The 26,204-nt window shown below is 36.8% G+C and overlaps 1 protein-coding gene across 2 annotated transcripts in view; it reads left to right on the top strand.

Annotated features, from left to right (window-relative positions):
- The first annotated feature begins 1,272 nt into the window (after nucleotides 1-1,272).
- Nucleotides 1,273-26,204, top strand: part of grm2a (glutamate receptor, metabotropic 2a) — a 39,128-nt gene continuing 14,196 nt past the window's right edge. The window contains exons 1-3 of one of the 2 annotated variants that reach the window (XM_046859339.1): nucleotides 1,273-1,764; nucleotides 1,863-2,170; nucleotides 14,622-15,257. In XM_046859339.1, coding sequence (XP_046715295.1) covers nucleotides 14,748-15,257 — 510 coding nt within the window. In that variant the 5' untranslated portion in view covers nucleotides 1,273-1,764; nucleotides 1,863-2,170; nucleotides 14,622-14,747. Of the gene's footprint in view, nucleotides 2,171-14,621; nucleotides 15,258-26,204 lie in introns of both variants that reach the window. The other variant, XM_046859331.1, reaches the window with a different exon arrangement.

The following is a 26,204-nucleotide window of genomic DNA, read 5'->3' as shown; positions in this document are numbered from 1 at the left end:
AGCCCCCTGCTGTACTCACTGTACACATGTGACTGTGTGGCCACTTCCAACTTCACAACCATCATCAAGTTTGCTGACGACACTGTTGTGGTGGGCCACATCAACGGGACCCCAGTGGAGAGAGTGGACAGTTTCCGGTACCTAGGTGTTCACATCACATAGGACCTGTCTTGGTCCTGTCACACCAACACCCTGGTAAAGAAGGTAAATGATGTTCAGCTGAACGTACCATCCACACCGAGCTCCCTAACCTGCAGGACATCTACAGCACTCTGTGCCGGACTAAGGCCAGAAAGATTATGAAGGACCTCAGCCATCCCAACAATGGACTCTTTTCTTTGTTGCGTTCAGGGAAACGCTTCCGCTCCCTGAAAGGGAACACAGAGAGAATGAGGAGGAGCTTCTCCCCCAGGCCATTCGGAGTTTGAACCAGGAAACACCTAGGATCTAAAAACTGGTCCACTCTCTCCATATCACACTTTTTCTCTGCACATATTTTTCTTTTCGCACTACGACACTTTAAACTCTGGACTGTCAATTTAGCTCTGGACTTTCACAGCACATTGCACTTTATACTTTATACCACACCATACCACACACGGACACTTAAGGACAATCACATAAACCACCTTAAATTGTTTACTGATTTACTGTTTACTGTCATAAGCATACCTTGTATTTACACCTTTTTTCTCAGATATATCTTTATATATTTTATGTTTTATATATTTTATACTCTATTTATCTGCCTTCTTTTTCTTGGGTTATTTATTTATTTTTTTCTCCCCATCCTATTCCCTCATGCCGTCGTAAAAAGCATTTCACTGCATGTCGTACCCTGTATGTATGTGTATGTGACAAATAAAATTTGATTTGATTTGATTTGGAAACCGTTATCATTTAGAAACTTATGGTGATGTCATGCGTCCTGGACAGCTACACAGTAAACTGTTAGGCTCTTCTCATTACTGACAATAAAACAAAACCTTTTTAAGACCACACTAAGGACCGTTTTTGTAGTTAAATATGCGAGCAAGCAGACTTGATAATGTGCACGTATAGTAGATGCTTTCCATTTCGTCTGTAGGCCACAATAAAGTAACTGCAGAGCTCATCTGGTCAGGGTCCTGTAGTGTAATTTACATCATACATTATGCAGGCCATCACTAAAAAAACAGGAAGCGAGCATAATTATGTAGCGCTGACCTAAGCTCATGGGAGCTCGCGCCCCTTTTCTTGCATATCCATCAGCGCCATGTCCAAACTTGTCATCTGTCCCAAAGTGCGATGCCAACGATGTCCCGTCTAATTTTTGACCAACCAGCCTCGGTGTGCCGATGCTCGAGCTTCTAACAAAAAGTGCGCGCGTTCCGACACGCGGCTCAGACTGAGAGACGGCGTGATACAGAGCGAGACGCGTCAGTAGCCAACATCAGCGCGCGACCTTTCCCAGGACCACTCAGAGCATTTCAACTCTTTTCTGCATTTAGTGTTAAGGTAAACCATACAACACAAAGTCAGCGCGACTTGATTGCATGGATATGAGCGGTATTTCATTTGACTTATCTATTTTATTTCGTTGCCACTGCCGTCGGGAACCATCCAGAGTTTGCGCTCGCGCTCAGGGCGTCCTTCTCTCTCCTCTTTGGCGCGCGCCAACATGCGCTCCTATTCCGTGTAAATCATACCACATTTTTTGACCACAGACTCAACATTTTTCCATGAATTGTCTTTCAGTCTACAGAACCTGACCAGACACATAAAGTTGAGTAATATGTCTTGTATTAGCTCAAATTTTGAACGTTCACGCGCTCGACATGTCATTCAGTAATATTCCTATTGTTGCGCGTGCGTAAATACAGAGGCGCTTGTGAGGAGTGAACACTGAGACTTTCTGTTGAGCCGAATCGCAGCTCAGCACCTTGGACAGCTCCGCGCGCTCACCTCTACAGCCATCCATCCCAGCGGAAAGAGCTCCATGCGCGAGCCTGAAGCTGAGCATCACCGAGGAGCCGCAGGACATTTACACGCATGCACGCACTCACGCACGCACACACACAAGCGCAAACAGACACACACACACACACACACACACACACACACACACACACAGAGAGAGCCCATCGTAAAGCAACATCTTCAAGATCTTCCCATGTGACCCGCGCATCAGGTAAGGCTGTCTTGACATTCTCTTATTGCATGACTGAAATAATTATTATGGCATTTAAAAAGTAACACGCTTCAGGCATTCTTTGGAGATAAATGATGTGAATGAAATAGTTCATTCACTCAGGTTTGGTTTGTGTCCGAATGCACATGTGCAAAGGAAGCTGCTTTTGTGTGGCATCATGCAAACAGTCGGTGATTTCAAGATCAGACTGAGAAACAGTCAGACTGATGCTATCTTACACTGTAAGTAGTAGAAAACCCATTTCCTGTGTCCTGGACGTGTCATTCAAACAATGAGGTCTTATTTAATCTAATGAATGATGTATATATTTTTATATATTATATATCAGTATATTATAAAAATATACTGATATATAATATATATAAAATGTACATAATGCATCATACAAAACATACATAATAGTAAAGTGTAATATAGACTGTTTCGCATTGTTGCAGATGCTTACTTGGTTGCTTGTTTATTTATTATTTTAACATTTCATAATATGCATATAGAGATGATCTCAGAAAGATTTTCCAACTTGTCTACCATGTCACCAGCCCAGTCTTTCCCACTATCAAACAGATTTCCACAAATGTGTGCTTTCATTCGATAAGCAGAATGCACTCTTACTGACTTAACGTAAGTGTGTTAAAGTGCTTAAGTTCTGTTTAAACAAGTTTTGTTTAATTTTTCACATCAGATTTCACAGATCTAATCTAGTCTGATGTCTGCATAACAGACAATGAGTACCAAAAAAACAACAAAAAAAAAACAATAACGAAAACCAATGCGGTTTTTCGCAGCATATATCTTTAATAATAAATCCTATGTGAGCCTAATACACAACAAAGCAACAAGTGATTAAATAAAGGCAAATTAGTGCCGTTATTTAAATATAGATTATTGTTATCTTAGTAAACCTGTGAAGACATACATGATATATCTTATGGTGAAAGCTCTGGGAGCAAATAAAAGCTAAAAGCCATAGTGTTGAACAGCATTAGAGGCAGCAGACAAGGGCACAGATTCTTGGGTGTAAATAATTCAGAACTTTACTGGGGCTGCAGAACATTCTCTTATCATGTTATGAAGTCCCAAACCCCTTTGGTCCTAATAGAAATCACTTTCAACTGCATAGCAGACACTCACGATCATGTTTGTGTGTGTGTGTGTGTGTGTGTGTGTGTGTGTGTGTGTGTGTGTGTGTGTGTGTGTGTGTGTGTGTGTGTGTGTGTGTGTGTGTGTGTGTTAATCTCTTAAGCAGGCTAGTTGAATATAAGCTTATCTGAGCATGTGGTCAGAAGTATTATCACACATGGCATGTAAGAAAGACTCTTTATCTGAGACAAACATGACTTGTCTGAGTAATGCCCGACTTCGAGGCATAACCTGGATGACTGATTCCCACAAGGAACAGTCTAGTAAAGGCAAGAAGCAGCTTTTCCGTCTTGTCAACATCCACAGAGTCTTTAGTAACATAGATAAGGTGTTGGTCTGAAATTACTTTATGGCAGAGACGATTAGCGAGATTAGTCTGCAATGTCATGAGTGAGTGATAAGTTATACTTGTTAAATCACGGCATCTGACTGTGGGTGCTCCAGACGGATGACATAATAAAGGAAAAGCATGAATAAATTAAAGGAAAAATGTTGATTCTAAACAGATATACTAAATCATATAATTAAGCTATTGGGCAAACATTCTACTGTGGGCTACAGTAGGTATCAAAAGGCTGAGTATAGAAAGTTGATCTGAAATTTGTATCAAGATTATTAGAGAACATTTGCAGGACAGTAAAAGAGGTATAAATTGGTATAAATGATAAATTGTGCAATTACTTTTTTCTTTAGAATGATTATGTAAATAAAATCAGAAGAAAAGCTGCACTTTAGCTGAGAATGTTATTGTGAGAGACGATCAGACTGTCAATAAACACTGTATAAACCCTTGCATTTCAGAGTGCATGGGTGCAAAAATATGAAATTGTCCTCTGCATTTCTAACAAATGGGAAAGTGCATGTATGTTAACAGCCAGAGAAAGGTACAATACATGTTTGAATGATTTGGGTCATTTGAATTAATTAATTATTAAATTAAATATGAAATTATTGTCAGCACTGATTTTTGGAAATTCTGAAACTTTAGAGAGAAAAATGCAAGTCAAAAAATCTGTAGTGTAATTCAATTGTCTATAAAAGCCTTTATGAAGACTGTTGCTGTTTTGGTTGTTTCTTTCTTGTCCAATAAAGTTCCTATTCATACTCTCATTGGTTATGGTTTGACACATGTCATCATACTATAAGATCATTTTAAACCCGCAGACCACAGGTGCATTTCACTCCTACTGTCTCTAACTGCTCACAAGCTGGAAAACAAAGCCCTCACTTAATGAGTGGTCATTGATTAGCCACTGTTCTTGGGAGTTAGGTTGAAGTTGTCCCATCCACAAAAAGAATCCTTCAGTAAAAATGTGTGTATTCTTGTGCAAAGGCAAAAAATCCCCACATGGATGGAAGTATAAATAATCAATAATTTATCATTATTAAACAATAATTAGTATACATATTGCAAATTAGAAATATCAGATTCATTAAGTACCTGGGAATTGTTTTTAGTCTTTTTAGGAAAAATCTGATTCGCATACTGAAGAGAAGAAAATGATCCATCCGTCTGCCTTTGGCTTTTTACAAATGAAAGGCAAAACCATTTAGCCTGTGGCTACCTTTTGGCTCATAAACACTTATTTCTAACAGGTCAATAAGAACACATTGTACACATGGGGTTTGAAACATAAAGACATTTCCTCATAAAACAGGAGGAGCAAGTATAAATAATGCAGTGGGCATGTATAAATAATTCAGCATTTTTACAATAATAGCTTAAATTGTGTAAACTAAGCCATCCTTAATCAGGTTAACTCCTTGTGGCATACTCATTTTTTGCTCATCTCATGCCTTCTTCATCTGGTTAAAACAAACTTCTCAAATGGAAAGACACAGAACTGAGCAGTGCTCAAAGGTCAGATTTAACCCCAGCTTGGAGGGGGGGGAAATGCCTTAATAATGTCTTATTAAGGCATTTATCTATTCAGCACATTTCTTAAAATCCACTGGCAGCACACGATGAACTTAATCATTCATTTATTCACAAATTTGCATGCACCATTGGTAGAATTTATACAATAATAAGGTGTAGAAAGTCGTAATTACAAAAAAACTCACACGTATATCACATTTTTTAATTAACATAAAGCCAGAAACTTTAATATTAGAAAAAAGCAACCAAACTGTTAAAGAAATGTGATGGTAAAGCCTGGCTCTCTCACAGCTCAGGGTCCATGGTTCAGTCCTGAACTCAGGTTACTCTCATTATAGATCTCTGACCTTGTCCAGGATAAAGAGGTTAATAAAGATTTTAATGACTGTACAAATAAAAGAAATAAAATTAATAAACAGCAAAACATACTTTATGAAGAAAAAATAGTTTAGAAGTGTAGCAAGAAGAACAGCTAATAAAGTTAACAGTTTCCAGTAACTCACAGAGGTTTTGGATTTGCATAACATGTAATGTAGAAGTGTTTTTTATTTGTCATGCTGTACTTTTTGGGAGGCTTACTGACTGGTAAACATTTGCTTTAATTACTTTAGTGACTCCCCAAACACACTGCAAACATTGTTAGACTTATTTGGAGTTGAGGTCCAAAATCTGCTTATAATATTTAAGCATTAGAAAGTCCACTATGAAGCTTGAAAGAATATTACTTTTCATACATTTAATGCATTTTAAACAGAACACACACCCATACACACACGTGGTCAGGGTCATGGTGGATTCAGAGCTTATTCAGGGAACACTGAAACTATAGGCAGAATGCACTCTAGACAGGATTCCAGTCACACACTCATTCAAAACTAGAGGCAATTAAAGCCGAGCAGTTAACCTACCTGCATGTTTTAGGAGACACAAGGAAACCAGAGAACCTGAAAGAAACCCTTATAGACATGGAGAAAGTTTACAAACTTCAGAAAGACAGTAACTTGGGCTCAGGATCAAACTGGGGAGCCTTAATCTATAAATTGGCCATACTACAATTTTGTAAATTGTAAAATTGTAAATACAGTGTATATTATTAACATTGAATTTTTGTGCATGTCTCTATACCCACTGCCTCATTTAACATCTTCTAAATCAACCAAATGAAGAACCAGAATCATAAAAATATTACCCTATTCTAATAATTATATGGAATTGTTTTACCCAAAAACAGTTGATATCAAGAAAACTTTTAAAATGAATTATTTCACAGGGTTTTTTTGCTCTGTACTATGTTTGCTTCATTACACATTACAAATAGATGAACCAGCAAGTAAGTAAGCACAAATAGATCTATATAATTGACTTCTATTTATTAATTCTTTTTTCTATTTATTAATGCTTTCTTTAATATATTTAAGAGCACTGGAAAGCCCAGCATGGAGTGGTTTATAGGTCTTTGGTTATTACAGTATATGAATAATAAATAGGGTTAGAGTGGGAAGGAAGAGTTCCACTGAAGCAGCAGGGAAAAGGCCATTGCTTCAGTGCCCACTCTACTGTCTAATCATTCACCTCTCAGAGAGCTCCCACAATCATATTAACGTCAGCAAGACGGCTCTTGCACAGCGATAATACTTATGTCGATAAAAAATCCTACTTCCTGGTGGTCCTGCAATTAGTCATAGAACTAAGTGCAAGAGTGGGCTCTCATTTGATTGGGCGAAGAAGGATTGCTGGTTAGGCATATTTCAAAGTAATAGTGCTAGTACTAGACTGCTCTGATGTTTTAGTGGAGCTCCTGTGCAAAATCATTACATGGTTCTTCTTTGTGTAATCTATGTATCTTTGCCTGACTATGTGAATTTGCCAAAAAACACGATTTTGCAAGAAATGTTTAATGTGTCTGTGGTATATGTGACATGCATAATTCTTTTATATACACTATATTGCCAAAAGTTTGCTGAAATCTGGACATAAGTATGGTATGTGGTTTTAGCACATCCCAATCCATTCCACTCTATAATCCACTCTTCTGGGAAGATGTTCCACTAGATTTTGGAGTGTGCTTGTAAACATTTGTGTTCTTGAGCTACAAGGGTGTTAGTAAAGTCAGGTACTGATGTAGAGTAAGGAGGCCTGGGGTGCAGTCAGTGTTCCAAATTTTCAGTGTGGCTGTGTGTGTATGTCAGTGCAAGATGTTTAATGAGTGTTACATGTAAAAACGTGTCTTTTTCCATTCGAAAGAGGAAAGCAATGACTGGCAGTTAACTGCAGCACTAGCATTTTCTTCACCGGATGAATATCATTTCGATTTTTTTTATCATTCTCTTACTATAATGACCACCATTTGTGAAGAACAGCCAAATAAATCTTTTATCTCTATTTACTGTTTTATAACTAACAGCTTTAAAGAACGATAACTCATACTGTATATTTAATGGGAATATGATAATAGCTGGCAGGACAACACATTTACTGTATACTTAAAGTGGAAACTCAGACTGAATATAATATTGGTTTAGTTTCTGATTCGTCACATAAATAAGATTACAAAAAGAAATCAGAACACTTGCAGTGGGTAAAAGGGATTTACCTAAATAAGACACTGTGAATAGTGGATTACAGTACATGATGCAGCAATTACTGTTTTTTTAAATATACTAATTAACTCAGGCTTAAGTTAACAAAATTAGTGAAGCATGAATGAAGCCCTTATTTTTATAAGTTTAAATAATATTAATTTACTGAAGTGGATCTGAAGTGCAGGGATTTATACTGTTGTAAAGATATTGAAAGGAAAGTGTTTTAATGATGTGACATTAGGCAAAACGCCAGCACCAAAGGTTCCGACAGATTGGCAATCTGAGTTTCAATATTAAGTCACAAACATTTTAGGTTCTTTGCGGCTCGGCTTTTATTCGTCGCTAAGCGAAAAAGCCAGACACTTTTTTACATCTCAAAGAGATGATTATCATATAAATGCTGTCGTCTACACCAGACTTACACTGAAAAAACCTACAAACAGATTAGCACTTTGGACACCCACACCTGCCACATAGGTATTCCTGCTACATTCATTCGTCTTTTCCTTTTCTGTTCCCATGTTCCTCTTCACAGACATCTTTTACTCCTGATGCCTTTTTTCCTGTGACCTGGTCAGGCAGTCTGGCTGACTGAGAAACATAATACTTTTTGATCAAAATGGTCATTTGGTAAAACAGAACACAGAGGAAGAGATGTGGAATAAGAAAGATGCATGATAAAAAAAGATAATAAAATATTTTTTTTTACTTGAATTGCATATAAATAAGATAATCCAAGCCAGATTGGCTGGCTGTCACAAAGGTTGAATATATATCAAAAGGTTGAATACAGTCAAAAAGTTACAAATCCTGTCTAAAGTTACACTGAGTAGTTCAATTTCCTACATTTAAACCCTGTCTAATGAGTCTAATGTAGCCACATCACAACCATGTGTTACAGATAACAAGATACACTGTCATGGATTGCCTTTTCTGGTTACTCTAATGTGTATTGCTGTCATTTTGGCAGAAATTGTCATCAAAGCCATCAATGTTTGATGTGACAAACGTATACCAAATGCCTATTTCGCAAAGTGTTCTCTACTTAATATTTGCTTTAATAGACGTTTTTTGGTTGATAATATAAAACCTGCAGTATATCTACAGTATACTGCAGTCACTGAAATGTAATTTCTCAAGTTAAGTTAAAACATGATAAGTTATCGATAAATCGTTATTCTGCTTTATGTCATGGTGTGATTACATAATGACAGAAACATTCACTTAGAACAAATCTAGATTACATTAAAGGGCACCTTATACATAATAAAAAGCAAGCATTTTATGTGGCCATGGTATGAAATATACAGTTAGGCCCAGAAATATTTGGACAGTGACACAAGATTTGTTATTTTAGCTGTTTACCAAAACATATTCAAAATACAGTTATTCACAGGCTATTCACATCAAAATTAGCAGAAGGGTTTAGGAATTACAGCTACTTATATGTAGCCACCTTTTTTTTTCAAGGGACCAAAAGTAATCGGACAATTGCCTCAAAAGCTATTAAATTGAGTGCATGGGCTGTTCCCTCATGAATCCATCATCAGTTTAGCAGATAAAAGGTCTGGAATTGAGTCCAGGTATAGCATTTCTGTTTGGAAGCTGATGCTGTGGTCAAAAGAACTGTCAGTGGAAGTGAAACAGACCATCATTAGGATGAAAAAAACAGAAGAAATCCATAAGAGAGATAGCAATAATGGTGGGAGTGGCCAAAACAACAGTTTGGTGCATTCTAAGAAAAAAAGAGCGCACCGGTGAGCTCAGGAACTTAAAAAGGCCTGGACGTCCACGGAAGACAACAGTGGTGGATGATCGCAGAATCCTTTCCATGGTGAAGAAAAACCCATTCACAACATGCACCAAAGAAAAGAACACTCTGCAGGAAGTAGGTGTAACAGTATCTAAGTCTACCATAAAGGGACTTCATGGAAGAAAATACAGAGGGTTCACCACAAGCTGCAAACTATTAATCAGCCTCAAAAAAGGCCAGATTAGACTTTGCCAAGAAAACATCTAAAGAAGCCGGCCCAGTACTGGAACAGCATTCTTTGGACAGATAAAACTAAGACCAACCTGTACCAGAATGATGGGAAAAAGAAAGTTTGGAGAAGGCTTGAACTGCTGATGACCAAAGAATACCACATCCCCTGTAAAACATGGTGGAGGCAGTGTGATGGCATGGGCATGCATGGTTTCCAATGGCACTGGGTCACAAGTGTTTGTTGATAATGTGACAGAAGACAGAAGCAGCCGGATGAATTCTAAAGTGTATAGGGATATACTTTCTGCTCAGATTCAGCCAAACGCAGCAAAGTTGATTGGACAGCGCTTCACAGTACAGATGGACAATGACGCAAAACATACTGCTAAAGCAACCCAGGAGTTTTTTAAGGCAAAGAAGTGGAATATTCTGCAATGGCCAAGTTAATCACCAGATCTCAACCCAATCGAGCATGCATTTTACTTGCTTAAGACAAAACGTAAGGCAGAAAGACAGCAGTAACTGAAGACAGCTGCAGTAAAGGCCTGGCAAAGCACTACAAAGGAGGAAACCCAGCGTTTGGTGATGTCCATGGGTTCAAGACTTCAGGCAGTCATTGCCTCCAAAGGATTCTCAACAAAGTATTAAAAATGAACATTTTATTTATGGTAATGTTAATTTATTTGAGCATCTGAAATAAGGTAACTTTGTATTAAAATAGTTGCAATTCCTAAATATTTCATAGTATATTTTTGTTTAACCCCTCTAATTAAATCTGAAAGTCTGCCCTTCAATTGCATCTCAATTGTTTCATTTCAAATCCGATGTGTTGGCATGCGTAGCCTAAATCATGAAGACTGTGTCACTGTCCAAAAAGTTTGGGGCCTAACTGTACCTTTTATATACCTTTTATGACATTTATAATGATTTTCAAGCACTAATCCTGGCGATATGTTATATATATTATAATGTTATTATGTTATATATATGAATTATAAGAGAACACTTAGAAAAGACCAGATTCTATGAGATGGAAGCTGTCACAGCATCAAATTTGGTAACTCGTGAGAATCACTGATTATGGTAACCACTGCCTCATATCAGTAAGTAAAAACTGTTATCTAAACTCATAATATCATATAATGATGTTTGTGACATGGTTACATACTGTAAGTTTAATAAATAAACAGATTGTCTTATAGTCCAAGGTTGCTTTTAATCTGTCTTCTGTATTATTAAGTATTATAGTGTTGTGTGGATTTTCTTTTCCTCAACATTTTTATATAGTATTATAATTATACACACTTTTGTGCATGTGTAAATGTGCATGTGGTGCACTCGCCAATATCAATACTTTGATTGAGAATGTGTAAAAAACTATTTATGTGCTTAAGGAGAATTATATTTCATATATCATATTTCATATTTTAAATATATTATATGTCTTTATTTAAGCATATGTGATATGCATAATTATTTTATATACACTTTATTGCCAAAAGTTTGCTGAAACCTGGTCATAAGTATAGTATGTGGTTTTTGAGCATCACATTCCATATTTAGTCCCAATTTGCCCTTATAATTGCTTTCACTCTTCTAGGAAGAAGAAGTGTGCTTGTAGACATTTGTGTTCATGAGCTACAAGGGTGTTAGTAAAGTCAGGTACTGATGTAGGGGGTAAGGAGGCCTGTAGTGCAGTCCGTGTTCCAATTCATCCCAAAGGTGTTCAGTAGGGTTCACATTAGAGCTCTCTAGCAGGCCACTCAAGGGCTTCCTCTCCAAACCATGTAAACCATATCATCATGGAGCTCACTTTGTGCACGCCACACTGTCATGCTGGAACAGATTTGAGTTCAAGTGAACGCTGTTAATACGCCGCATCCAAAGACATCCTATACAGTTGTGTGTCTCCAGCTTTGTGGTTACAGTTTTCAGAAGAACCACATATTGCAGGAAGAATCAGGTGAATCAGGTTTGGCAAAATAGTGTGTCAGGCATTACGTATCGGTCTTTTACAGTTTTATTAATCTTTTAAAAAGTTCTAAGCAGTGTTGCTTTTTTTCTGTTAGAAAGATACGTTTTTAGAGAATAGTGCACTGATAAAGGAAATATCCGTCAAAGAAGATATAAATGCCTGACTCTAGTGTGTAAAGAGATAACTAGTGAGTATTATCCTGCAAATCAATTTTGCAAACACACATGTACTCATAAACTGTTCAAAATTCTAAATGGAAGCATACATGAGCAATTCAAAGAGACAGTTCAGGAGATACATCCTGCAAAAAGAAACAGCCACTTTTCACAAGGCATCCTAAAATCCCCAGTGGACTGCACTTCTATGTTCATTGACCAGATTGGCCTTCTCATCCATTGCTCAACCATCTTTCTCTCCCCCCTTTACCACTCTCTCTTCCCCTATCTCTTGGCTGACAAGTTTCCATGGAAACAAAGAGAAGGGAGAAAACCGTAATGAGTCCGTGGATAGGGTCTCATAAAGATGAAGATGTACAGCACATCACATATATCTCACCCTTTGTCTCACTGTCTCTGACACACCCTTTCTTCTGCAATGCTGTTTGCTATGTGAAGTGTGGTGTTGAATGATAAAATTAGCCAGGAGAGATGGACAGTTAGATGGATTGGGTGGGAACTCTTTACTGTTGTTTAAACATATGAATATATTGTTTAATGTCTGCTAATGGTAAATCATTAGATTTAAAGTCATTTCTGTTTGTGGCAGCGACAGTGTGAAACATAAATATGGGCGTTCACTTTCATCTTTTGTCTTTTTTTAATCTTTGTTTCTGGTTGCTGTAATTTTAGTTACATTCTGTTGCTGAATCTGGCTTAACTAGTACACACAGCAACCTTTATCAAGCCTTCAGCATTTTACATCAACACATACAGTACAGACCAAAAGTTTGGACACACCTTCTCATTCAAAGAGTTTTCTTTATTTTTATGACTATGAAACTTGTAGATTCACACTGAAGGCATCAAAACTATAAATTAACACATGTGGAATTATATATGGAATTATATACATAACAAAAAAGTGTGAAACAACTGAAAAATGTCATATTCTAGGTTCTTCAAAGTAGCCACCTTTTGCTTTGATTACTGCATTGCACACTCTTGGCATTCTCTTGATGAGCTTCAAGAGGTAGTCATCTGAAATGGTCTTCCAACAGTCTTGAAGAAGTTCCCCGAGAGATGCTTGGCACTTGTTGGCCCTTTTGCCTTCACTCTGCGGTCCAGCTCACCCCTAAACCATCTCGATTGGGTTCAGGTCCGGTGACTGTAGAGGCCAGGTCATCTGGCGCAGCACCCCATCACTCTCCTTCTTGGTCAAATAGCCCTTGATGCCTTCAGTGTGACTCTACAATTTTCATAGTCATGAAAATAAAGAAAACTCTTTGAATGAGAAGGTGTGTCCAAACTTTTGGTCTGTACTGTATGTCTCCTTCCCATTTTTCTTTTAAACTGTCAACTGTCATTTCTTTTTACTATTTTTCAGTGTGATCTGTGCTTAGTCCTTTAGCATCTTAGGCATTGACAAACCTACACACAACAATATTAATCAATTCTTCAAATAAGTTTATTCATTCATTTATCAGTAAGGGCTTTATCTTGGTCAGGGTACACATCATGTATGGGATGTGATACGTAAGTTGAAAGAAGCTGCTTTATTAAGCAGAAAGGATAATTAAAAAGGAAAAGCAAAGTCATGATCAAAATTCAGACAAAGGTCAGGTGATGTACCAATAGGATCCAGTCGGAACACTAGGAAGTTGCAATTCTTGCCAGCCAGTTTTGGAGAAAACCTGAAAAAAAACCTCCGGGAGATCATGCAAAATCCTGTAGGGACAGCAACATACCCCCAAGATGCTGGAGCTGTGTGTTACAGTAGCATTTCTATTCACTGAATCTTTGTATTGCTTGTGAAGAAATTATTGTATGAATCTTTGTATTGCTTGTGAAGAAATTATTGTAAGTATTGCAGTTTTAACAGTATTTAGGATATCTGCCAATCCAAACTCTAAACAGTGTGTATGTATATAATATTAAGATTTTTGTTTGTTCAAAGCTTGCTAAATTGACTTTTTCTAGAAAACATGCTTCAAAGTGATTAATACAAAATCAACATGGTTCTCTCATTTCATTCTCGGGATTGCACATTTCCAATTTCAAGCTTGAACCTGAGATGAATGTTGTCAAACAAAGGTTTTTTCTTTGTTCAAGTAAAATTGTCTATATTTTAAAGGTGGCCTCTGGGTAAAAGAGTCAGCAATTGGCAGAGGTAACCAGATACTTTACATTTTATTTGGCAATAACATACCAATAATTCTTGAATTGAGTGCTTTACAGAAGCTGTTGATTTAATAATTATTGGATAGAAAGGCTCTTCAGAAAGCTAGATTACAGAGCTAAAGCAAACAGGCTTTACACTACAGTAGTCACACTGTCCTTAGGGAACAGTGCCAAACACACACACACACACACACACACACACACACACACACACACACACACACACACACACACACACATGCCCTTTATGAACAATAATAATTGTTGTGAATAATAATAATAATAAGAATTATATATTGTTATTTATATTTTTAACATTTTAATAAAAAATATAAGTCCATTTCACATTTAAATGTAATTTTTACAGTTTTATGATATGTATTCTGATGTGATTGGAATTCTTGCACAATGGCCATAAGCAGCAATTGTAAGTCTCCACTCCTCTTAACAACACAGTTATGTTAATACAGTCCTGCTATTTTCTTTTCTAAATTATATCCTCTGTTCTCATAACTCTCTCTGTTTAATTCACAGCCACTAATGCCGAAGCTTACCTGTGCCTGACCACAAGCATAGCATCATCAAGCACTGCACCATTTGCTGGACAGGGAAAATAAACACATAATAAAAGCTGAGAATTCTGTGTTGTATCTGGCTACAATGGCTAGGAGGCTTCTCTTTCTCCAAGCTCAAGGACATTCCTGGCCACTCCATCTTCTCCTCCTGCTGCTGCTTGTGGCCAGGAGCCCACAGGCTCTTGAAGTATCTGGCTATAGCAGCGATACTGCCAAGAAGGACATCATCATAGAGGGGGATCTGGTGATCGGGGGACTCTTTCCAGTCCATCAGAAGGGTGAAGGTGCAGAGGACTGTGGTCGCATCAATGCACAAAGAGGGATACAGAGACTGGAGGCCATGCTGCTCGCACTAGACGAGATCAATAAAGATAATCGGATCTTGCCCGGTGTCACTCTGGGGGCTCACATTCTGGACACGTGTTCAAAGGACACCTACGCACTGGAGCAGTCGCTGGAATTTGTGCGGGCTGTTCTCACCAAGGTGGATGACAGTGAATATACGTGCCCAGATGGATCCTATGCCATTCATGATGATGTGCCACTTGCCATATCTGGAGTCATTGGTGGATCCTACAGTGATGTTTCTATACAGGTGCAACTTCTACGTTTATTTTTGCTATAAAAGGTTTTTAAAAATACCTTATTTGTTCAATATATGCTCACCAGTTGTGTTCAATTCATTTTATTTATATACAGTATATCTTCAAATGCACTGAGTTCAAGCCATTATTACAATGATATAAGTTCAGAATATACTCACATGATGAACTCTATAAGAATGCCAACCTAAAACACAATACTAATGACATTATTTAGCACTGGCAATAAACCTAACTACAAATGGTGCAAAACTGTCAATTATATTTCATGGTGATAAAAATTCTAATAACAGTGGCTTAAAAAGGCATTTAAACAGGACCTCTGCATACAAGCTTTAATCCTGTTTTTAATAGCCAATCTTTCCTTATGAAATTCGAACAGAATATTTGTCTGCAAATAAAATGCTTGGCAAATAAAGTACAAAAATGGCACAGCAATATTACTTTTTAAGTTGATGGATATTCCTCTTACTGGACTCAGTTCAGGACATATTCAGTACAATCACAGTAAACCTTTATGACATCACCTCAATTAAAGGCAACCAAATCAATAAGTGCTGTTTGACTACAATCCAACTAGATTACTTAGGCTGTAATTGTTTTGTTGCTACACACATTATGGAAAACTACATACTATAAATTATAATGTTATGCAGCAAAAAGCAATATTGTTGCTCTATGCATAAAAGCATAGCAGGGAATACAGTGTACCCTAAGTGCTATACAGTTATGAGCCTATTTCATTAAATGCATTAGCTTGTACTAACCTCATAAGCAGATGAGTGATAGAGCTGCATACACACCTTCATCTTTTGCACGTGTTACCCCCTACTTCTTTCCTCTTTTTCTGAATTGGGCTCATGAGGGTTTAAATCCTTTCTTTTTATCATCCATAATTTTAATTTGGATTGAGCACTCCTTATTGATGTGATCTCGCCCAGCCCCCGCCTCTCCTTTAAGAGTGTATGAGTAAGGGGACTTCTCCGGGTGGTGGGTGCACCAAGTCCCGACCAGCTTCATTGTAATAATTGACGCAACCGTGCAAATAAGTGGTAAACAACAACAAAACTAACGATCGATTCTTTTTTTTTATTATTTATTTATTTATTTTTTATGAGCTTGGTCAGCTGCCCATGTCACCTAATGTCACCGCCACTGCCAAGCGGCAATCAAAGCAAGTTTAAAACAGAGCACGCGCTCTACCCTGATTGGAGGCATACTGCGTGTTTGACCAGTTCAGTTTATATCCGCTCATAAATAAAGTCCAACGACTGATTTTGCAAAATGTAGTTCAGTGAAAAGTAATTTGACTTTGAAATGTAGTGAAGTTAAATTAAAAGTCTCCTCAAACGGAAATACTTGAGTAATGTACAGATACACGAAAAAAACCTAAGTACAGTAATGAATTACATTTACTTCATTACTGTCCCCCACTGGTAAAAACACAAACCAAATTTGATTTGATTTAAAGGCTGAACTGTGTACAGGTGCAAACATTAGACAACAAACCAGTGGTATGTTAAGCTAGAAGTAACATGTGTTTACAATGTACTCTTTGGACATCCCATTCTCCATTTAGTCCCCATTTGCTCCATTCTTACACTATATTTTAAAGAGTGCTTGTAAAGATTTTCGCTCATATAGCCACACAGGGACTGATGCAGTTTGAGGAGGCCTGGAGGTGCAATACGTTTTTTAATACATTTTAAGTTAATCCCTAATGAGCAAGCCAGTGGCAACTGTGGCAAGGAAAAACTCCCTGAGACTGCATGAGGAAGAAACATTGAGAGGAACCAAACATATAGTGTAGCTAGTAAATACATTTGGAGGATTGCCATTTGTCAGCATGAAATTATCACCTGTGACAAAAAGTCAGTGAAAAAGCTGTATAATGCTTACAAGTAATTCAATAACTCACGACTAGTGTGGAAGCAGGGGCAGTTGTATGCCAAGCCTTGAAGTCAAGTGAAAAAACATTGAACTTGTTTTTTTATTTATTGTACTCATCATAATATGCATTGAAGATGTAAAGCGATGACTGCAATTTGCTTTTGTTATAACTGATCTAAAAACCTACTGTGATCTACTGAACACCCTGGCAATTTAGTCAAAATGTTGCCCTATAGTTGTTGTCCATAAGTGTTCTACACTTTTACAAACATAAATGTAAAAGAAGTGCAAAGTGGATTGTTTACATTTAGAATAATTGTATTAATAAAATATATATATGAAATTTTATTTTAAATATTCCACCCTATACCTAATGATTAGGTAAATATTATAATTAGCATATAATTAGTTTTGACTAGAAGTTTTACTTGAATGTACCAAATGTGCTTCATAAATATAAAAAGTGTAAACTGCTAGTAACCTGCATCAAGTTTTCCATGCTCAGCTTCTATTCTTAAAGTATCATCAGTTATTCTCCACAGAAACGTTTTCTGCAGTAGTATTAGTAACATAATCAATGAACATGGCCATTTTTTTTTTAGAATTTAACATTTGGCTTAAAATATGACAGCTTGTTTACTGAAGAAAAAAGAAAGAAGTGATGACATTTTCACTGGCATCACCTTTAACAGGAATAGATAAATAAACGAGCTAGTTATAGAGCTAGCCGATAAGTGATACACTGAGTATGGCTGCTTCAGGACCTACTTCCACTAACTAATCAAAAACTTTGGTAAACAAATTTCCTTCACTCAAAATAACGTCCTTGTTTGTAGCTGTATATGATCAGCCATGCAGATATTCAGTATAACTACACTTGTGTTGTGTGATATTATATAGATAGAACTAATGCATTCATAGTAAGTAACTATCAGTATAGTGTGATAAAGTCACTCAATGCTCTTATACCACACTTTGGAAATTGAAGTATACTACACTATTTTAAGTGAAATTATCAAAATTATAAAAACCATATATTTTGATATTGCTTTCATTTAATCCCAGTGTGGTTTAACATAGAAAATAATGAACATTTATTAGATTTTGAGAACAAGATTTGCATGATCAACTTTCTCTTTTCTATATGTTCAACCCATCTACTTTGCTGCCAAGCGTTTCGTGAGCTTCACTTCAGACAAGTCATGGTGTTGAAAGTACTGTCAGAAGCAGGCATGCCACAGATGTTAGCTTTAAAGCAAGGTGACAGGATAAATGCTGACAGTTTGATTACTTTGTTCCATGCCATGGGAAAGAGACACGGAAAACGGAGGAACACTAATTGGGTGAATGCTCGGTGTGTTTTGAATACAATCATCTTGTCAGTTTTGAGTTATATCAACATTAATAAAGACATGTAAATATTTGAGTATTGTTAGTTGCCTCCTTGGGATCAGTCTGTCCTCTTTTGTGGTTCAGTGACTTTTAAGCAAAGATTGTGTTCCTTAACCAAAGAATTTGCAGCACAGTTTAACACAGAATCAACTTTCTCTTGTTTCTCTCTTGTTTTAGTCTATTACAAATAATTTACAGAACAGCTTGTGGCATAATAATGACTTTCTTGAAGTTTAAACTTGTGCACTTGTGTATTAGCTTCTCAGAAGGGGGTCTGCAATCGAAAGGTCCTAGCTGTAATAAAAGCCACATTAGAATGGCTAATAAACACAGCTCTGTAGAAGGGAGTTTCCATTAAGTTGGGAAACCCGATGCTTTGTGTTCATTCATTTATTCCATTATTACATTGTGATATAATAATTTTTCACCAAGCTGCTTGGCAATTTCCCCGTAGCCCTTTCCAGCCTTGTGGAGGTGTACAATTTTGTCTCTAGTGTCTTTGGACAGCTCTTTGGTCTTGGCTATATTAGTAGTTGGATTCTTACTGATTGTATGGGGTGGACAGGTGTCTTTATGCAGCTGACGACCTCAAACAGGTGCATCTAATTTAGGATAATAAATGTAGTGGAGGTGGATATTTTAAAGGCAGACTAACAGGTCTTTGAGGGTCAGAATTCTAGCTGATAGACAGGTGTTCAAATACTTATTTGCAGCTGTATCATATAAATAAATAGTTAAAAAATCATACATTGTAATTTCTGGATTTTTTTTTTTAGATTATGTCTCTCACAGTGGACATGCACCTACGATGACAATTTCAGACACCTCCATGATTTCTAAGTGGGAGAACTTGCAAAATAGCAGGGTGTTCAAATACTTATTTTCCTCACTGTATATATATATATATATATATATATATATATATATATATATATATATATATATATATATATATATATATATATATATATATCACATCACAATATAATAATTGAGAACTTAGAACTTGTTCTACACAAACATTGTGGTTAACACTTTATATTTATATATACACTACACCACAAAGTTTGTGTAGAACAAGTTCTTAATTCGTAAGTAAGAAGCATGAAATGTGCCAGTGGCTAAAACCTCTAGAACAAAGATCAACAGAAATTGCACCAGGAAAATCAAATTGCATGATGAGCCACTCAGCATGCTTAGACAGGAGTTTTCTGTGCTGCTTTAAAACAAATTCTTATCCTGGCCAAGCTGCATGTGCCAAATCTTCCAGCAGAGCATAAACCCAGGCTATAGCTGTTTTTTAAGTTTACTTGTTAGTTATGCTGTTATTATTTGACAGTAAATGGGAGGGCAGGTCACTGTAATCAATTTAACCATGATTGGCATATGTATGTCAGTTTATGCACATATGTGCATCCTTTTTTTGCTTCCTTTTTTTTTTATTGTGTGTCTAATATTACAGTTTACACACACACACACACACACACACACACACACACACACACACACACACACACATCAGCTTTTAGTCCTCGTATTTTTGTGCTGTAAAGAGGCATTCGTAGGTGCCTTGGTGAGATGCTTAAGCTGCCTGTAATAAAGCACACATCACATTATTGTGGACTCTCAGGTACTATAGTATGGCCAATTATTCAAAATCATGATACAATGCACAGACCCAGACAGACACACATTCACATGGCAGCCCTTGACAATCCCTGTAAAAGTAAAACTATACCAACAGCACTGAGACATCACTTCACAGCACAGCACAGCACAGTTCAAGTTCAAGTTTATTTCTATAGCGCTTTTCACAATGAACACTGTTTCAAAGCAGCGTTACAGAACTTAAGAATTAAAGGGAATGATCTTTGTTTATCCCTGATGAGCAAGAAAAAACTCCCTTAGATGTTATGAGGAAGAAACCATGAGAGGAACCAGACTCAAAAGAAGAACCCATCTTTATTTGGGTGATATCAAGTGTGATTATAAATCTTAAAACAATCCAAAACACTGGAGAGTGAGAACTACAATGAGCACCGGAGTGTGTGATTATGAGTAATGTACTTTCTACAGTCTTATACAGTCATTTGATGTTGTGGAACCAGCTAGTAAGCAACTCATAGAATAGTTCTACATAAAAATAGCTCATAAAATAGCTCAAAGAGGTCCAGTGTCCAAACTCTACTTCTTTGAAGGTCCATGATCTTCATGAGGTGGGACACAACTGGAGCTAGGACAACCTCAGGGTGCCTCAGGATGGATAGAGAAAGAGAAGCAGTGGAGAGGAATAGGTGTAGCTGCTGTTTATGATATTAACAAGCACAAGTTAATAATGTGCATGTGATCAGATGTACTGAAGCGCAAGGTTATGATGTGATGTGTGTTATGTGTAGGACTCGCTAAAAAGATACGTTTTTTAATCTACGCTCAAACTGGGAGAGTGTGTCTGAGCCCTGAATACTGTCAGGAAGTCTATTCCAAAGTTTAGGAGCTGAATGTGAGAATGCTCTACCACCTTTAGTGGACTTTGCTATTCTAAGAACTACTAGAAGTCCAGAGTTTTGAAATCTCAAAGAGCGTGATGGAGCTATATGGTCACATTTTCTCGACCTTGTGAAAACTTTGGCTGCTGCATTCTGGACACAGTTCACTTATTTAAAAAAACATTGCTGCATAATGTGTAAGATTTTTCAATGGTTTGCTGCTTTATTTATGAATGTGAACATGGCAAGTTTTTCGAAGCTTTCATGGCATTGAGGTGAGTGAGGGTGAGTTTGATAAATGATATATAATTTTAGATAAAGAAAAAATGAGCATGATCGAGTCCAATAATTTTTTATTTTTTCTTCTTTTAAGATATGTTCTTTTATGGAAGTGTTTACTATAAAGCCTAGCCCACTGACTAGTGCTGGTTAACTATAGAAAAGATTCGTTGTTGATCAAAATGCAATCACATGTGTAAAAGAAATGTGGAGTACAATGCACAAATAGGACTGTTTATAATTACTGTCATGCAGAAGACGGTGCACACCGTAAAGCTAATTTTTATTGCATTGCTCTTATGCTGCTTGATCTCTGGAGCAGGATGATTGCTTTTTGAAGAATTAAATGCTGTCTTTGCATCGGAACTGAATATAATTCCCTATTGAATTGCATTTCGCTTTTGTTTATGTCATGCTGCAGCACGACATTGAAATGCAGACACCATCCAACCAAAGCCCTAAGCTGCACATGTAATAAGAGATGGGAAGAAAAGAGAAATTTCCTAAAGGAAAGTTATCAATAATTTAAATAATTGCTGTTTATTGTTTTTTATTGGCTTATAGTTTCTTTGCCTTTACTGCACTGAACCCTCTATCAAAAATAGTTAAAATGATAAAAGTGCTAATATGATTAGAAAACTTACAACAAAACTATTGATTTAGATGATAACATTTCAAAAGAATTGATTACAGTTATGTACCTCGTGCACTTATTATGGTTTAATAAAAATTACAATGTTCTTGCACATAGACCATGTAATTCACTGCTATATAATCTTCTACATAAAATTCAGAATCAGTTAAAAAGTGTGTCAAATCTTCCAAAGTAATACAGACAGTAGTATTTCCATGTATAGCAGACACCCATATCCAGAGCAATGTAGAAATCATTTTATACAACTCAGGGTTCAGCAATGGCAGCTTGGTGGTGCTGGGATTTGAACTAATGACATTTTGATCGGAAGTTCATCTTTCCCCCACTTCCCAAATGCATTCATAAAGCAATAGAAATTAAGGCTTGAGTAACTTTTCCATTTTTACAGTAGCATGGAGATTTTGTTATGCACTTAAGTCTGAGAGTGCTGAAATAGATTGATATGTTGGAAAGAAGTCTGTCTGTTCCATGACATGTGACACTTTAGAAACACTTTCAGTTGGAATTACTTTTAATGTGCTCTGAGTCAGTGTGCACAGTCACTATGGGGCATGAAGCAAAAAGTGGTAGATGGAGACTGTGACAGGTATAAATCAAGCAGGCAGGTATAACAAGATATTTATTTAGTATGTCTTGTATTAATTTACTATTCTTTAGACATTTTATGTTATTAATTATATAAAGTTATATGCATAATGATGTATTCATTGATTTATTTAAAGAATAATTCAGTTTATTGTATTTAGTTAGTATTTGGGGAAAGATCTTTTTTTATATATTGAAATGGCACAACATGAATAATGACCATTCACAAAATGATATCAATGATATCCATGTACCTACACTATATAGCCAAAGTGTGGGGACACATGGCCATCACACTGGAAGCACACATTGATCTAGAATGTCTTTTTATGCTGTAGTTCTATGTTTTCATGCCACTAACTAAATGGTTCCAAAACATGATCCAGAATGACAATGCTCCTGTGCATAGAACAAGGTGCATAAAGTCATGTTTACCAAGGCTGGAGAGGAAGGAACTAAAGTGGCTTGCATACACACATAACATCAGTGCCTGATGCCAATAATACTCTTGTTAGAGGGTCTAGCAGATTTCCTTAATTTTCTCATCATAGAAGGAGGCACATTCATCAGCAGTCAGGGAGGATTGAGCAGGTGTGGCAGGGGGGTTGAGTATTGAAGAAAAGATGTTGTGGCGCTAACGAGGATCTTGTGCAGAGGCCTTGAGCTTTCCTTGTAGAAGGCAGTATTAGCAGAAGTCACATTTTGAGATCTAAGTTCTCGTCGATTGCTGTGCAAAACTTCTGACAGCCAGGGTGTGGGACAAGAAGTCTTCTTCGGTTTTGTAGTCAAGGGGCATAAAGAGTCCATGGTTGAGGAAAGAGAGGAGAGGAAGGAGTCAGTAGCAAAGTCCCAGGGTAGAGAGGAAAAAGAGTCAGGGTCAGGAAGAGATGAAAGAGTACAGGAAGCTACAGAGGAGGGAGAGATTGAGTGAAGGTTAAAATGGATAAGAGAGACATGTAAATTGTTTTTAGGTAGAATAGGAATAGTGTTTGAAAAGGAAACCAAGTGATGATCATAAATTTGAAGGGAAGTGGCAGTCATGTCTGGAGCTGGGGTATGGCGGGTGAAAACCAGGTCCAGGACATTTCCTCTATTGTGTGTTGGGGGGCAGCTGTTAAATGTCAAGGAGAAGGTATTCAGAAATGTCAGGAGGCAAGATGACTGAAGTTTGTCAGATGGGAGGTTGAATAACTGTCAGAGGGGTGCTGTCAGAAGGAAAAGTACTAAGGAGTGTGTCCATCTCTTCTAGGAAGTCTCCAAGGGGACCAGGAGGGTGGTTAATGACAATAATAAAGAGGTTGCTTGTAGAGGTAACTGAAACTGCATGGAATTCAAAAGAAGACATGGTTAGATGAGACAAAGGGAGAGGTGTGAAACATGGATGTCCAGGTCTCAGTAAGTGCCAGAAAGTCGAAGGTGTAGTGGGAAGCCAAGTCTGTGTCGGCTTTCCTTACAGCAGCCTGGCAATTCCAGAGCCCATCTGCCACCACTGTTTGCGATTGAGACAACAGAGAAGGCTAGATGAGGTTACTGGTAATGTGACCTCTGTTCTGTGGATGAGAACGTGTCTGTAAGAGGTGACTACAGAGATGGGTTTAAGACACATGTCTGATCTCCCAATTTAAGATCAATGTATGAATTTTAAGAACACAAAAGAACAATATATGAACTAATAAACACTAAGCATTACTGGCCTCAGGGGGGTTACTTACAACCAGCCACTTCAATATAAGTGAGTAAGCCCTGCCAGTGAGACTGAAACTACCCTTTATTAATCACCTGATAGAACTAATAAGCACAGACCAACACTTTAATCAACTGACTTAAGTAGATATACAAAGTTAGAATCCTACCTTACCAGAAGAGAGTACATTGAAGATAGAGCTTAAGCACACACAAGCCCATACAAGATCCAACTACAGAAAAGAGGTGATGCTGTTTGTGTGTCTCTGTAAGTTTCTTCGTGTATAGGCAGAGTTCATGAACCTGCAGAGGCTCTATTCTGTTGCTTCATCTGCTGGGGTAGAGAGAATCTGTGCCAGCTCCAGATAGAAATTCAATGTTCTTTTACCGAACAAAAGCTTTAGCACTATCGTTCTGCTATGATGTATGACTATGATCATTTTTCAAATCTAAAGTCATTTTCAATTGCCATCCAATTGTTCATAGTCAGGGTGACAGGACTAGAATCTTGTTCCATTATCACTCTGAGGGACATCAAGTGCAATATTGCTATTTTGCTCATTAATAAAAATATTTGAGGGGACAAGAACCTCTGATTAACAATATCCTGTGATTGTGTAGCAGACACTTAATGATAATAAAAAATACTTTTTCTATTGGGGCAAATTCTCCATGGAAAATAATGTAATATTCTTTTGATTTGATGTTTGATACTGACACTTCTACTGTAACTCCTTATATTTTTCACTCCTTTTTTACAGAATGCTCCGTGCACCCTTTTGAGATATACTGTAACTAAGATGTTATCTAAGATGTTTGTCTTACAAGCTTATGACCTAGAAAATGCCCATTTATCTACAACCTCTTTAAAAACCATTTAAAAAATCACTAAAGCTCCCAAGCAGTTTAATGCCCAAGGAAAACAATACAAATTACACACATACATTACTTAGTTATTAATGTCTATTAAAAATACATATCTTGCTAATATTCTACTTGCTAATATTCTACTCTTTCTATGCCACTATTTAAACTATTTTGTTATCAATGCTACATATGTTCCATGCAACACAAAGTGATCTTAATATCTTTCAGAACAGAGAAAGAAAGCCTATAATGGGAATTAATTTTCCTGAACTAGATTTTGAGCTATTTTTTTTTTTTACTGATTTGTAGTTTGATTGTGATTTAGTGCTGTATAGTGCTGACTGGCCAATAGAAAGAGCTACTAATGCACTTACTTGTAGTTTGACAACAAATGAATAAATAGCTTAATCATCTGAAAAAACAGTTTTAATAGCAAATAAAGCTTTATATAAACTAGCAAATGTAATTTGTCCAATTTATTTTAAAGAATCTCTTCCAGAATTGTAACATAATACATATGAGAAATATACACATGTAGTGTAATAAATAAACAGTTTATTTATTTTTTTATCTGTAGTATCACAAGTAGATTTTAACCAATTTTGAAATAACCTTTTTTAACTGGATGCATACACTTCTCACCTATTAATTTCTATCCACAGCACAACTCCCACCTGTCACATAACATCCTCTCATATGCCCAAGAGGAAGAATAAAAACCAAACACCAATCTTTTTGAACAGCTTCTCATGCTGCCTCACAGGGCTTGACCTCAATAATGCACTTGTGAGTGACTGGTCAAACCCTTACAGCCAAAAATTCCCAATTTGAAATTCAGTGCAATATATTTTTTTATAAAGCAGTTCTATAAACAAGAAATTCATATAGAGTATTTTTTCCACACAATATAGATCATTTGATTTTAACTTGGCTAGTGGAAATAAATGTTGACGAAGCCATATTTTGTAGTCTGTCTGCTAGCTGGCTAGTTCATTGGCCAGCAATTCTCATAAAAAGGTGCTTCGGGACAAATTTGGTGCCCTGTCTTTATTTCTATTTTTATCTTATGAGCTTCCATATTTTAAGTTAAATAGGTACATTTA

This window comes from Silurus meridionalis, chromosome 1 (assembly GCF_014805685.1).
Source record: "Silurus meridionalis isolate SWU-2019-XX chromosome 1, ASM1480568v1, whole genome shotgun sequence".
NCBI classification, from domain to species: Eukaryota; Metazoa; Chordata; class Actinopteri; order Siluriformes; family Siluridae; genus Silurus; species Silurus meridionalis.
Note: the sequence above shows the minus strand (reverse complement) of the source record. Positions and strands in the feature narration are given on the sequence as shown.